At 47.9% G+C, this 15,042-nt stretch overlaps 1 protein-coding gene across 3 annotated transcripts in view; it reads right to left on the minus strand.

Annotated features, from left to right (window-relative positions):
• Nucleotides 1–4,848: 4,848 nt before the first annotated feature.
• The window catches only part of CTCF (CCCTC-binding factor), a 51,087-nt gene continuing 40,893 nt past the window's right edge, over nucleotides 4,849–15,042 (minus strand). For 2 of the 3 annotated variants that reach the window (XM_004583952.4, XM_058675189.1), the window contains 5 exons: nucleotides 11,878–12,038; nucleotides 11,185–11,367; nucleotides 9,824–9,959; nucleotides 7,358–7,519; nucleotides 4,849–6,332 (listed from right to left, as the gene is read on the minus strand). In XM_004583952.4, coding sequence (XP_004584009.1) covers nucleotides 6,148–6,332; nucleotides 7,358–7,519; nucleotides 9,824–9,959; nucleotides 11,185–11,367; nucleotides 11,878–12,038 — 827 coding nt within the window. In that variant the 3' untranslated portion in view covers nucleotides 4,849–6,147. The remainder of the gene's footprint in view (nucleotides 6,333–7,357; nucleotides 7,520–9,823; nucleotides 9,960–11,184; nucleotides 11,368–11,877; nucleotides 12,039–15,042) is intronic. The other variant, XM_058675190.1, reaches the window with a different exon arrangement.

The raw sequence follows: 15,042 nt of genomic DNA on the forward strand, positions 1-15,042 counted from the left end.
CTAGCTGTTCGGCCCGTTATGCGGGAGAGCCTCCGGCAGGGTACACTAGCGAGGGGGGGTGAACTGGTGCAGCCTACAGGGTCGCGTGCTTTTAGCGGTCCCTTAGTCCCCAACTTCCACACCCCCGTGCTGTAGTGCCTGCTGCAAACACCAGGGGGCGCTGCCCGTCAGGGCATCCCTGCGGTCCACCCCGTGCCAGCCCCTCCCAAGCCCAGCCTGGGGAGGAAGGCCAACCGGTCACTCCCCATACCTGAAGATATTCCAGATCTGGGGCCCGTGACCCTTTGAGGGTCCAAGGAAGTTTTGGAGTGGTGGGGTAACAAACGCCTGATAAGCCCAAAACCCTTCTCTGGCAGAGGGGTCTCCTCAGCTTCATTGGGTTGGGCCTGGGTCAGGGCCAGAAGACAGATGGTGGGGGCGGCGGTGCACCAAGGACCTTTTAGGGGTGGGCCTAGTGTGCTAAGACTTGAACCCCAAAGACTCCAGGCTGGGGTGACTTATGAGCAAAGGGAAGACATTATTGCGATGTTTAGGGGGTGGGAGAACCCACCAGCCAGAAGCAGCAGTCTCTTCCAGGCAATCAAATTAAACTCCACATAGGAGATGGAGCTGGGCCCAAGAGGGACATGACCACACCTCCCCTCAGTAGGAATGCTCATACAGGTAACAGTCCCTTGGATCCCATTCTGCATCCTGGTTCACTTACAGAATAGGCACAGATATGACAACTAAGGGCTGACGAGGTGGGAGAGAATGCTGTTGACAGAGGGAAGGAAGGGCCTGGCTGAGGGCTCGGCATGATAGCCTAGCAGCTAAATTCTTGCCTTGTATCTACCGAGAGCCCATATAGGTGCTGGTTCATGTCCCTGCTGCTCCACTTCCCATCCAGCTCCCTGCTTGTGGCCTGGGGAAGCAGTCAAGGACGGCCCAAAGCCTTGGGACCCTGCACCTGTGTGGGAGACCCAGGGGAAGCTCCTGGCTTCAGATCAGCTCAGCTCCTGCTGTTGCAGCTGGTTAAGGAGTGAACTAGAGGATGGAAGATCTGTCTTTCCTCCCTGTAAATCGGACTTTACGATAGAAATTCTTAAAAAAAAAAAAAAAAAAAAAAGCCAGCTGTCTGCCAGATGGAACCTTCTGGAGTTCCAAAGAACTGTCACAAACTTGAGGGTGACACCTCAGTACGTCTCATACTCAGAATGACTGAGTGTCCTAGAAGCCAGAATTTTCTCACCAAGCCTGTTTTTAGCCTCTCTGGTCTTGCAGTTTCTCTTTTTGTAAATTGGAGCTATTAACCCACCTGGCAATGCTCCTTTCTCAAGATTAAGTGCTTATTAGCAGCCCTGCACACAACAGTCACTGGCATTTCAGGCGTATTCAGCCTTGCCAAGTTTACCATGGCAACCCAGGACAGCAGTGACAGAAAACTCACTTCCCTGCGTTTTTCTGTTTAGAATGACAAGGAGCAGCGACTGGTGTCATGGTGCAGTGGGCTAGGCAGCCTGCAATGCTGTGTTGCTCTTCCAAGCACATGTTCAAGCAGCTGCTCAGCTTCCACCCCAGCTTCCTGCTGACACACCTAGAAAGGCAGCGGGGGATGGTAGCCCTAGCATTTGGACTTCTGCCACTTGTACACCAGCATGGAGTTCCTGCCTTGTGAACTAGCCATGGCTGTTGTGCGGGTGTTTGGGGAATGAATTAGTAGGTGGAAGACCCATTTGAAGCACCATTAAACAAAACAAAACCAAACACACCAAGAACAAAGCACGGGAAGGAAGGATGCCCAAGGGCTGGAGCTGCTCAAGTGGAGGGTCCCAGTAGGCTGGCACAGCATTGGCAGCGGCACTGTCGGTACCTAGAGCTCAGGGAGGCCAGGGCTGGCTGAGGGAGTCCATGATCTGCACTGAGCTGAGGACAGCCATGCAGGGCTGGCCAGCAAACCTGCTGGTGCACAGGGCTGTGGCAACAAAACAAGCCCAACTGGGATGCAGGGAGCGCCGGCAGTGGACGATTCAGCAAATGCCTTCAGCTTATCGCAGTTTGGGCCGGACAGCATGCCACCCTAGGTGCTTGGGAAATGCTAATGCTCACAAAAGAGACCAGAGGCTGGCTGGCTGGAGCCAGGTGCCAGGGCTGGGGATCAGTCCAGGTATAGCCATGTGTGATGCAGGTGACAACTGCTAGACTAAACGTCCACCACCAGGAAAACACTTGACCTTAGCTGAAGGGCCAAGAAGCGATCACCACCAGGTGGTTTTAAAGATAAGATCCTCGGGCTCGGCGGCGTGGCCTAGAGGCTAAAGTCCTCGCCTTGAAAGCCCCGGGATCCCATATGGGCGCCGGTTCTAATCCCGGCAGTTCCACTTCCCATCCAGCTCCCTGCTTGTGGCCTGGGAAAGCAGTCGAGGACGGCACAAAGCTTTGGGACCCTGCACCTGCGTGGAAGACCCGGAAGAGGTTCCTGGTCCCGGCATCGGATTGGCGTGCACCGGCCCGTTGCGGCTCACTTGGGGAGTGAAACATCGGATGGAAGATCTTCCTCTCTGTCTCTCCTCCTCTCTGTATATCCGGCTTTCCAATAATAATAAAATCTTAAAAAAAAAAAAAAAAAAAAAAAAAGATAAGATCCTCACCCAAACCCAGAAGGCTCATGTATTTGGTGAGCTGGGTGGCAGCAGACAAGGGGGCACGCCAATGCAGGAAGGGTCAGAGGAATTGATAATTTCTTTACTCCAGTGTCACTTGCAGCCGAACACGGAAGCAGCAGCTGGGACAGCCCACAGGTTTTCAGTCCAAACAATGGGTGAGAAGTGGCTGTGGTAGTCGAAGACTTACTTGGTGTTTAAATAGAGCTGAGCAGGGTGCCTGGCAGGTCCCTACTCAGCCCTGACACAACCCAAGCCTCCCTTCCCCAGCCAACACAAATGCACTTGCATATCATAGATATAACCAGGTATGTGGAAGAGACAGGTAAACAGCCTCATTTTTCTGTGAAGATTTTCTATTATATCCACCAATTTACAAAAGTTGGGTGCACACATAAACCAATTTTTCTTATTATTTATCTAAAAGGCAGAGTTAGAAGAGTGAGATTACCCATCCCCTAATTCACTCCCCAACAGGCCACAACGAGCAGAGCTGGACTAGGCCATTGGCAGGCAGCTGGATCAGAATTGGAGCAGCTAGGATACAGAACAGTGCCCGTATGAGATGTCAGTTTGCAAGCAGCAGCCTGCTGCACCAACACTGGCTTAACATAAACACTTCTGGCGGAGTGGCTAACCCACGGTTGGGATGGAGAACTCATGCATCTGACCACTGCCTTTCAACCCAAGCAGTTGGCCGCCAGGCTCACAATTTTGCAGTCCAAGAAGGCCATGGATTTCCTAGGACCCCAGATGGTGTGGACAGCTTAAGCCAGATGAAGCCCACGTACAACTGGAGCCAGTGGGTGATGGTGTGGCCGGTTAAGCTGTTGGGTGCAATGTCAACATCCCATATGGGCACCAGTTCATGTCCTGGCTGCTCCACTTCAATCCAGATCCCTGCTAATGGCCTGGGAAAACAGTGGAAGATCAAGTCCTTGGGCTGCTACACCCACATGGGACACAGAAGCTCTTGGCTCTGGATTGGCTCGGGCAAGGCAATTTGTGGCCATTTGAGGAGTGAACCACTGAATGGGAAATCTGCCTGCCTTTAAAAAAACAACACACAGAGCTTGTTTTTTGTTACTTCTAGTTTTCTCATTGAAAACTAGAAAATGATGCCAGTAATATGACTTAACAGATCACACGGCTACCTACAATGCTAACATTTCATGAGAGCTGGTTTGTCATCCAGCTCCTTGTCAATGTGTTAGGGAAAGAAGGTAACTGTGCATATCCCAGGCTTCTGCTTCAGGATGCCCCAGTCCTGGCTGTTGCGGCCATTTGGGGATGGAAGCGGATGGAAGCTCTGTGTTTCTCTCCCAGCCTCCCTGTTCCTGCCTTCCAAATAAATCTTAAAAACAAAAAGCAACCAAAACACTAGAGAGTGGCTTTCTTGTTAAGCTCTTTGATGTGGGGTTGGTATCTGCTCATGCAGTGCAGACACTGCTCGGGATGCTGGGGCAGAGCCTTAGCTCTGCTCCTGACCCCTATGTGCACCCGGGAAGCAGCAGATAGCTCAAGGAATTGGGTCCCTGTCACATTAAAAGACCTGGATAAAGCTCCCAGGTGCCCGCTTCAGCCTGGCCCAACCCTGGCCAAACCCTGGCCAGCTCATCTGGATTTTGAGTTAGTGGAAAGATCTGTCTTTGACTTTCAAGTTGATGAAAAATTTAAGAAAACTTCAAAACTGTACCATCAGTGGCTAAAGCTGCCATCTGACATGGCTTGCCAGAGCCATGCAATACAGATGCAGCCGGCAGCTGCCAGCTCACTGTCCCCTGCCTTCCGTGTGTTCGCCAGCAGCCAGATATCCAAATGGGCAGTCTGCCTCTTCAGATGAGCTCTAAGGGGGCAGGTTGGGCCCAGTTTTTCTGTTTACCCGTGCTTGCCTAAGCCTCAGGGGTGGCCCCAGGACCCCAAAGACAGGGCTTCCCTCAGCTCCTTCTTGAGGCAGCTTTGTGTACCAGGCACCACTCACGAAGATCTCAGAGGCCAGCCACTGCCCACCCCCTTGCTTCTCCACTCATACTCACTCTGGGGATACATACACTTTGCTGACATCTGCCAAGACCATCTTCTTCTGCAAGAGAAAAAGCTCTAGGGACACAGGCTACCTCCAAGGCACAGTAGCCTGCCTGGCCTGGAGCTCCAGGTCAGCCCCCTGGGCCCCCAGCAGACAGGAACCACACCTGAGTCTTGCAGCCCGTGTTAATCCGTTATGATTTATTAGCTGTACAGCAGTAGATCCTCCTCCCAGCTTTCAACCCCATTACAGATTTTATTACAGGTCTCATGTTGGCATCCTAAAATAATGAAAAATATCACACAGTACAGCTAAGTACAAAATGCATCAACCTAGAGTCTGACAGCTAACTGATGGCTCTCTTAAAAAGCAATACACAGAAGAAAAAAAGGGCTTGAAATCAGCGAGACTGAGGCCTTCTAAAAAATACATTTTAAACATGTGACAGTTCATGTGCAAGAATCACTTTTGAGTTGGTTTTGTTTCACATTATTACTTATTTTTGAAGACCCAAAGTCTAAATTACTGACCTAGTGATCATTTCTGGCCCAGCCTGTCGGGACTGCTGTGACCCACTCCTAGTCAGCTTCTGGCTCGGATGGGGATTCATTATAAAATGCAGCACTTTGCTACAAACATAGTAAAGAAAATGTCGATGGGAAATCATAACTGGAGGTTAATTGTACAAAGTTCAAATGCTGGCTCCGTGGGCTGGGAATCCTGATCTTCCATGTGGAGGTCCGTCATTAGCAGCGGCAGTCTGGGTGCCGATCTGCTACATGATTATGATCCAATTCCTTCAATAATTACACACTACCAAGTCTCTGGTAACTTAATTTGCAAGTAATTAAAATGCTGGGTTTTCTCGCACTGCACTTCTTTTCAACCTCTTAATTAATGGAAAAGATTAAAATGTAAAAAAAGTTATTTACAAGCTTGACCATACCAGAAACTCTGCCAGAAAGAGGCAAAGCGTTCCGGACAGGAACCGATAGTAGCATGCCGGACTACTGGTGTGCAGCTGGCTCCGCGCAAAGGGAGCCAGGAAAAAGCAAAAGCAAAAAACAGGTTAAAAGTCTAAGGCCTCCCCAAGTCTGCATTTACAATTAAAAACTCTCTTGGGAAGAAGACCACAGAACTCTGGGAAAGCCGGCAGCCATTCGGGAGCGGGTCACCGTCCTGCGAGGGTCAGTGTGTCTCTGTTCCCATCCAGGAGAAGCAGGCAGGCGTCGGCATGCTCCTCCGCACTTCCCAGTAAACCCTCAGGGACTCAGAACATTCCATGATTGGTTAACATCAAACAGCAAGTTCTAGTTAAATCACATTTTTCTAACATCATCCTTGAAGTTTTTGTTCTCTGTTTGGTAAAATGGTGTAAAAATGATGCTTTTCCCAAAGCCAAAAGGAGAAAAGAGAGAGAAATAGTGGGCCGTTTAAACACAGCCCAGAGCAGTCCTGGTGCCCAGCACAGCCCTGCCATCACCGGTCCATCATGCTGAGGATCATCTCAGGTGTGAGGTCGCCGTTAGGGGCGTCTGCGGCAGCAGGCTGTGCCTCTTCTTCCTCCCCCTCTGCAGGTTCGGCATCTGGCTCTTTCTTTACTTCCACTATAATGTTTTCAATTGCACCTGTATTCTGATCTTCAACCTGGATGATCGCTGTTGCTAGCAAAAAGGAGCACAAACAGAAGAAAAGGTACATTAAAGCCCTCTGGCATACAGGGCTTGTGGCCCGGCCGGCCGCCAGTGCAGGGCAGGACAAGCGGAAGCCGTCACAGTGACACAGAGGCCAGAAAACAGACTCAGACATCCAGCATGCACACACACAGAATCTCAATTCTCTAGAAAGCAGCCGAACACAAAAGGCTGACACTCAGGCTCACACATCTCCCAGGTGACACATTAATATCTGTGGTTGAAATCAGAACTGCAGGCTTTCTGACGGCACAAGAGGCCAGTAAGATGCGGGCAGCACATGACTAAGGATACTTCAAGAACAGACGACACAGGTGACATGCCCACAGCAAGGGGACATGTCTGATTTGCAGTTCTCTCATACCACTGCCTCCCACCAGATTGTTCTCTAGTGTGTGTACTGGCAAAACAGGAGGGCTGCCTCCAAAATCCACAGTTAACTTCTTTTCTCTAGCAGAACTATTTTTGGGGTTTAGGGAGAACTTTTAAAGTAACAACAATCAAATCGAAACCTGCAATTTTCAGGAGCTGCGTTCTAAGCATTGGGAGGCCTATGGGTGACAGAGGAAGAACCTGTGCACTCCTCCCCAGGCCCGAGCCCCTGGGGCTGCTTTCCCGTGGCATGTTCTGTGGGAGCGGTCAGCCTATAGCACAGAAATCCATTCTCTCCATGCCAAACACCCTGGCTCTCCTACATTTGTCACCCTATCAACTTGGCCAGTTGACTGACACTGGTTGTTTTATGAGGCCACCCCAACAGCAGCACCCATCTTGTGGAATACAAGTACCTTTTTCCTCTAGGCTGTACTGTTTGAGGAAGGCTTCCTCAGTAAAAACACCTCAAAAAATCCCTTCCTGAAGAAATCTCTTCCCAGTGTGATATGACCTAACTGGTTCTTGTGGCTTTGTTCCTATCTCAAAAAAACAAGAACCCAGCTGGCTTCCTCACACGCGGGGGAAGATGGCAGCCTGCCTAGCGGAGACTGGGAACTTACGCTGGTTTGGTTTGGGCTGGTTGGTTCTGCCTGGGGGCCGTCCTCTCCGCTTCTTGGCAGGTGGGGGGGCTGGGGTCACAGGCTGAGGCTCTGGCTCTGGCTCAATCTCCACAGCAGGTTCCTCTTCATCCTCATTGTCATCCAGATCAGGCTCAGCATTTTCTGCTCATACACAAGAAACATAACACAGGTGGTAAGGCAGGAAGAAACAAACAAAAAAATTACATATTGTGTAGTCTTGTTTTTTTTAAAAGAAGTTTTGTTTATTTTTATTGGAAAGGCAGATTTACAGCAAGAAGGAGAGACAAAAAGATCTTTCATTTGTTGGTCTCCAGAAGAAAGAATGAATGTATTCCAGGACTCCCAAACAGGTATAGGGTCCCAAGGTTTTGGGACATCCTTGACTGCTTTCCCAGGCCATAAGCAGAGGGCTGGATGGGAACTGCAGCAGCTGGGACATGAACTGGTGCCATTATGTGCTCTGGCGCATGCAAGGCGAGGATTTAGCCATGAGGCTAATGCGCCAGGCCAGCACAGGTTATTAACAGTTTCGTTTTCTCTCCTTCTCCCTCCCTCTCTGCAAAAATAAGTCTTACAGTTCTGTGGATAAATGCCTAATCTTAAGAACCAAATGCTGTATTTTTCAAATGACTGAATTCCCAAGATGAAGCATAGAGAATACCTTGGTGGGTGGCACTGTCTCAAGAACAAGATCCTCCCCCCCGTTGAGTTTATACAAGCCCCCTATTGCCTGCATTGGCTCAATGCCTAGAGAACTAAAAGAGGGGAAGAAAGCACACACAAGTTAATAGGTTCGAAGGCTTATTATTAACTTGCTGAGATTTTGGCAAAGACTGTGTACACAGCAGAACACTGCTGCCACTCGGCATGCACAGAGGGCCACCAGGCAGTGCTCTAGGGGCCAGGGAAAAAGGACTGAGTGGCTGTTGTCAGTGGGATACTGCTCACACTCAGCTTCTGGGGACTCACAGAGAAATAAGGTCCAGAACCAAAGTTCTACTAACCAGTGGTGCAGGAAACAAAAAGAACTACAGACTGTACTAGGAATCATCTATAATCTCTAGCCTAAATGTATTTCTTCAGGCTGGTACAACAGTGTAACCCTCAACCCTGTGGCGCAGGTATCCTTCATGGGCACCGCTTTGTATCTCAGCTCCTTCATGTGATTCAGCTCCCTGCTTGTCGCCTGGAAAACCAGTGGAGTATGGCCCAAAGTCTAGGGATCTTCCAATTGCGTTGCAGACCTGAAAGAAACTGCTGCCTTCCAGCTTTGGATTAGTTTAGTGCTGGTTGTGGCCATGTGGGGAAGGAACTAGCAGATGGAAGACCTTTTTCTCTGTCTTTCCTCTCTGCAAAATTTCCCTTTCAAATAAAAATAAATAAATCTTAAAAAACAAAACAAAAGACCCCCCCTTTCGGAAACTGGTCTTGTTAGAGATGAACCACAGACATGAATGGGGTTGATCAGGAGCTTGTATGGAATCCTGGAGTATGCAAGGTGAGGATTTAGCCATTAGGCCATCGTGCTGAGCCCCTTCCTGGCCAGGTATGCAGGTATGCAGCTGAAGAGCATCACCCGAACTCATTTGGAGCTCTTCCATTAAAGCTCTGCATATTCACAGTCCAAGGTTCCTTCTTGCCAGGGGAGGGGCAGCAGGCTAGCTACCTGCACTCAATACTCCCACTTACAGCTGTGCCTGCGGAATCCAACATGGCTTCCCATTTACAAGACCCATTCTCTCGCACATGTTGGCAGACGAGCTGCTGCTGCTTTTTTTTTTTTTTTAATTTCCTTATTTTTATTGCAAAATCAGATATACAGAGAGGAGAGACAGAGAAAGCTCTTCCACCCACTGATTCACTCTTCAAGTGGTCGCAACAGACAGAGCTAAGGCAATCTGAAGCCAGGAGCCCGGAGCCTCCCTATGTGAGACCCAGAAAAAGCTCATGGCTTGACTTTGGATTTAACTGAACATTGCATGCAAGCTACTGTAAGCACTGGAATGTCTTGTGAAAAAAAGAAAATTTGCTAAGAAAATATTAACTGCTGGGGCTGACATGATGACTCAACTAGCTAATCCTCTGTCTAGCAAGCACTGGCATTCCATATGAGCTCTGGTTCATGTCCCGGGTGCTCCACTTCCCATACAGCTCCCTGCTTGTGGGCTGGGAAAGAAGGAAAGGATGGCCCAAAGCCTTGGGACCCTACACCCACATGTAAGACCCAGAGGAAGTTCCTGGCTCCTGGCTTTAGATCAGCTCTGCTCTGGTCAACTGTGTCCATTTGGATACTGAAACAGTGGATGGAAGATACTTCTGTTTCTCCTCCTATCTATCTACCTAATAAATAAATCTTAAAAACTACTAACTGCTGCTATAAACACCCATCATGGACCCAAAATAAGTCAAATCAAATGGAAACAAATCGTGAAGTCAGTCACTTACCACTGTCAGAGGAATCTTCTTTTTTTGACCGCATCTTCCTTTTCCTGCCACGTTTACTTTTCTTTGTCTCTCCTCCATTCTCCCCTTCTACACCATCTGGACCAGCGCAATTATCAGCATGCCTTGCCATGGTATTCTATAAAAGGAATAAAATCCTCTTTACACTACTAAAAAAGCTTAGGCCAGACTGCAAGTTTTTGTATTTTAGTTAAATCTGGGGTGTCCATATTATTCCTAAAAGTTCTGAGAGAAAAAGCCAAAAGATAGAAAGGACAAAGAAAGGCGACACCAGCTGCTTGTCCTGTGCAAATAGGACTAATGTCACCACCCTAAGCAGAGACTCAGGATTCAGTCAAGCAAAGTGCGGGGCAGACCCAGGTCACACACACTACGGCAACTGCCTCCCATCAGCATACTCCTTCAGGAGACTGTTTCCCAGCAGAGATGTGTTGATGCACGGGCAGAGAGCCTCCAGAAGGGAATCAAGGCAGGAGGAAAGGAAAAAATTGAAAAACGTTTGTCCCATCCTTCTTCCTTCATACCTCGATCCTCTACACCCTAATCAGTGACCCACACTGGACCTTCTCAACTATGTGGACAACATTAAAAATAAATTTACTGGGCCTGGTGCGATCGCCTAGCGGCTCAAGTCCTCGCCTTGAACGCCCTGGGATCCCATATGGGCGCCGGTTCTAATCCTGGCAGCTCCACTTCCCATCCAGCTCCCTGCCTAGAAAGGCAGTTGAAGACGGCCCAAAGCCTTGGGACCCTGCACCACCCGCATGGGAGACCTGGAGGAAATTCCTGGCTCCTGGCTTCGGATCGGCGCAGCACTGGCCACTGCGGTCACTTGGGGAGTGAATCATCGGATGGAGGATCTTCCTCTTTGTCTCTCCTCCTCTCTGTATATATCTGACTTTCCAATAAAAATAAATAAATCTTTAAAAAAAATAAATTTATTTATAAAGAAAAGATGGTAATCAAGAATTTGATAATAATAATTCTGAAAGGAAAATTTGCTTTTTCTTAAAAAGTTCTGAAGATCAACTTATTTATCTGAAAGGCAGAATTAAAGACAGAATCCTTCCATCCTCTAGTTCACTCTCCAAATGGCTGCAACTGGCTCAGGTTGGGCCAGGCCAAACTCAGGAATCTCAACCTCCAGCCAGGTCTCTCCCACGTAGATAGTAGGGGCACAAGCACTTTGGCCATCTTTTGCTACTTTCCCAGGCACATCAGCAGGGAGCTGGGCCAGAAGTGAAGCAGCTGAGACTTGAACCCACATTCACACCAGCATGGCAGACAGTGGCTTAACACACCATACCACAAAGCTAGCCGCAAAATTGAAGCTCAAGCCTTACCCGTCGTGTAAATGTTTTCCCACATTTAGAACAGACGAAGGCCGCAGGGACAAAGTTGGGGTCATGATAGCGCTTGAAGTGCATGTCGAGAAGCTGCTTCTGGCGGAAGGTCTTGTCGCAGTGGCTGCAGGCGTAAGGCTTCTCTCCAGTGTGGGTGCGTTTGTGCATGATCATGTGCCTCTCCTGCAACACATCCGAGGGAGGGGAAAGTCCTTAGAGTGTGGGGTTACAGGCACTGTGACCACAGTGAGGCCACCCTGAGGCCTTTCGCATCTGGCAGCCAGACTCAATCCTAAGGATGCTAACAGCATTTCCACCAGGGTGCAGAACCGTGTCCCCGAATTCTAACACAGGTAAGGCTGCTAATGTCTAGAGGGTGATTTCTCTATCTTCTTACCTATGTATCATGTCCCAGGACCAGAGACTTCTGTCTCAAGGCCTGGACTTAATTCCTGCAGTTTTAAGAAGGTGGCAGTCTGTGTTAAGGGAAGGTAAGCTGCAACTCAAGTAAGCTGTAACTAGAGGCTGAAATGATACAACTCACAAATAGCATCACTCCTGAATTTGCTGACTCCCCTTATAAGCCACGGGATGTTATCTCTGGAAATGGCTCCCGCAGTAGGTATAGAAAACCTTTGGTAATAGGTCACACTAAAAGGGCATCAACTGCCTTTTACCTCCGGTGGCCCCTACCTGTCTACAAGCGTAATCACACTGGTCACACTTAAAGCGCTTCTCATTCTTGTGTGACTTCTGATGCTGGATGAGGGCATAGCGCTCGTGAAACACCGCATCGCAGTACCGGCACTTCTTGCCTTGTTCAATATAGGAATGCTGCTTTCGCAAGTGGACACCTGACAGCAAAAGACAAAGCCCAGTCTAACTCATGAAAACACAAACAAGCAATACAGTAAGAACACATATCTTCTGTTGCTTAAAAAACTACTTGGCTGCTATACAGAAAGTTAATTTGAAAGAACAACAACATCCACATGAAGACCAAGTAAGATTCATGGGAGAAGACAGTGGCTTGGACAAGGGGGGCAGCAATGGGTATAAAAGAAAGGGGAACTGGTGAGAAATGTAGGAAGTTCAGTAGACAGCATCTAGTGGCTGACTCACAATGAGGAAAAGGAAGTGACTGTCAGGAATGGCCTCTAGATTTCTGTCTTGGAAACTAGGTGGTCTACGGCCATACCACCCTGAACGCGCCTGATCTCGTCTGATCTCGAAAACTAGGTGGGTAGTGGGTCTGATCACTGAGACAACGTAAGGGCAGGAGAGGGTGACGACTAAGCTGTATGTTAATTTAAGGAACTGTGAAGGGCAGTTTCTGATCTTCAGTTATGAACTTACTCTGGAATGCATATAACATGAGAAGAGGAACAGGGAGGGCAAAAAACAGGCATTTATGTAAGTTTAGCCCCCAAAAAAGGTCTGTGATAGAGCAGGCAAATCTGAGAGTTAATGGGATTTGTGAGTCCTTGGGAGCTGATGAGATCTTCCAAGCAAAGTACAGAGAGACTGGCATTGTGACACAAGGGGTTAAACCTTTGCCAACAGTGCTGGAATCCCATTTGGGCCCCACATCGAGTCCTGCTTGTTCCAGTTCCAATCGGGCTCTTAGCTCCGGACTGGGTGTTGTGGCCATTTAGGGAGTGAATCAACGAGCAGAAGCCCACTCTGTCTCTCCTTCCTTACCTCTCTCTGTAACTCTGCCTTTAAAAAGTAAATAAATACATTCAATGATCTTGGCAAGAGCCCAATTACCTGAGCAATGTAGAAACCAGACGGGAGGGAAATTAGAAGAGGAAAGGTGATCAAGAGGGCTGTCATTCCTCATGAAAGCCATCTGGGAAGGAGACAGAGTGGAATCCTGAGGAAACTTTCTTCTTTAAAAAAAAAAAAAAAGCTTTATTTGTATTGGAAAGGCAGATTCACAGAGAGAAGGAGAGATGGAAAGATACTCTGTCGCTGGTTCACGCAAGTGGCCGCAACAGCTGGAGCTGAGATGATGGAAGCCAGGAGCCTCCTTCCGGGTCTCCCACGCAGGTGCAGGGCTTTGGGCCGTCCTCAACTGCTTTCCCAGGCCACAGGAAGGGAGTTAAATGGGAAGCCAGCCCTCCAGGATTAGAATTGCTGCCCATATGGGATCCTGGAGCTTGTAGACAGAGGCCTGGCCAACTGAACCATCGCTCTGGCCCCAGGAAAAGACACTTTCTGAAAGAGGAGACAGGTGCCATGTTTTTTTTTTTTTTAAAGATTTATTTTATTTTTATTACAAAGTCAGATATACTGAGAGGAGGAGAGCTAGAGAGGAAGTGGAGCTGCCGGGATCAGAACCAGCGGCCATATGGGATCAAGGCGAGGACCTTAGCCACTAGGCCACGCTGCTGAGCCCAGGTGCCATGTTTTGTGAAAGACCAAGGAGAACGTGAAAATGAAGATAAAGATAGTGTAAGGACTGCATAGAAGACAACAGAATGGGATTCAGGGCCAAAGTGAATGGATGGCTGCACACGGAACACTGCTCCAAAAGCTGAAGGGCAAACAGACATGAATGCAGGTGTAAGCAGGCTAATAGGTCTGACAGCAAAGTTTAGTTTCAGTTTGTTGTATGTATTATGTTTTACTGTGAAGGAGGAACAAAACTCATTCATTTACACAGGAAAGAAGAAACAGAAAGGAAGATTAGCAAGTAAAAGATAGTAGAAGGGGCAGTACTGTGGCACGGCAGATAGTGCCATCCCACATGGGCATTGCTTTGAGTCCTTGCTGCTCTACTTCTAATCTGGCTCCCTGTTGGTGGCCTGGGAAGAGAAGTGGAAGATGGTCCAACTGTTTCCATCCCTGTTACCCACACAGGAAACTCAGAGGAATATCTTGGCTCCTGGCTTTGGTCTGGCAAGCCTAGCTATTGTAGCCATATGCATGTGACCAGTGAATGGAAGATGTCTCTCTCTCTGGAACTCTTTTAATTAATAAATAAATGTTAAAAAAAAAAAAAAGGTGGGGGTAGAAGTGATTTGCCCAATTCTGTTAGCTCACAGTGCCTCCCTCACAGCTTGTACCTAAACCCTTTGGAGTACATGACTGAACTCGCCAAAAAAAATGGTTATATGTCTGACACATCTAACACAAAGGGTCAGATTGCCCAGTTGCAAGTAAAGCATTTGGGATCATGAATTTATGGTGCTCTATCTCTGCAACATCAACATGGTATCTCAAACCAAACTGAATGAGGGTTGGTTCTGAGGAATGGAAATGTGGTAAGGGGATGGAGGACTCTGCTTTTTACCTTTAACATACTTACTTGTTTATCAGACTAAAACTAGGCCTGCTTTTAAAGAGACAGGAAATATATACTTCGCTTGGATTGATTTAGGGAGATTATTATTGGATATTAAAGAGCCTCATACTGAGCTTGCTATGCAGGGTCTAAGAGGCATCACGTGTGTAATATGTGGCATGTTTATTTACAATTTTTTAAAAAAGGGATCATCCAGGTAGTGGCCATATGGCTCATACTGCTCATAAGACATGACTGGAATTAAAGTATAATTACTATTAAAAAAAAAAAAAAAACCTCCCCCAACAAAATCACTTCATTTATCTGGACACTGCTTCTTCAATCTTTCTGAAATGAGCATTTGAGACCGTGGGTCTTGCATGGAACCCAAGTCCAGCTTCAAACTCATGGCATAATCTTAAAAATCTATGTCAGTTTGCATTCTAGTCAATTCAGTCATAGTAACACAAAAATGTTTTAAGATACCAGATAAACTGCATAATTTCCCTCAAAACCTTTTTAGTAAAAACAATGCTGCAAAAAGACAGGCCACGCTTACCCTGTGGCTG

The sequence above is a fragment of the Ochotona princeps genome, chromosome 16 (assembly GCF_030435755.1).
Source record: "Ochotona princeps isolate mOchPri1 chromosome 16, mOchPri1.hap1, whole genome shotgun sequence".
In the NCBI taxonomy this organism is placed as follows: Eukaryota; Metazoa; Chordata; class Mammalia; order Lagomorpha; family Ochotonidae; genus Ochotona; species Ochotona princeps.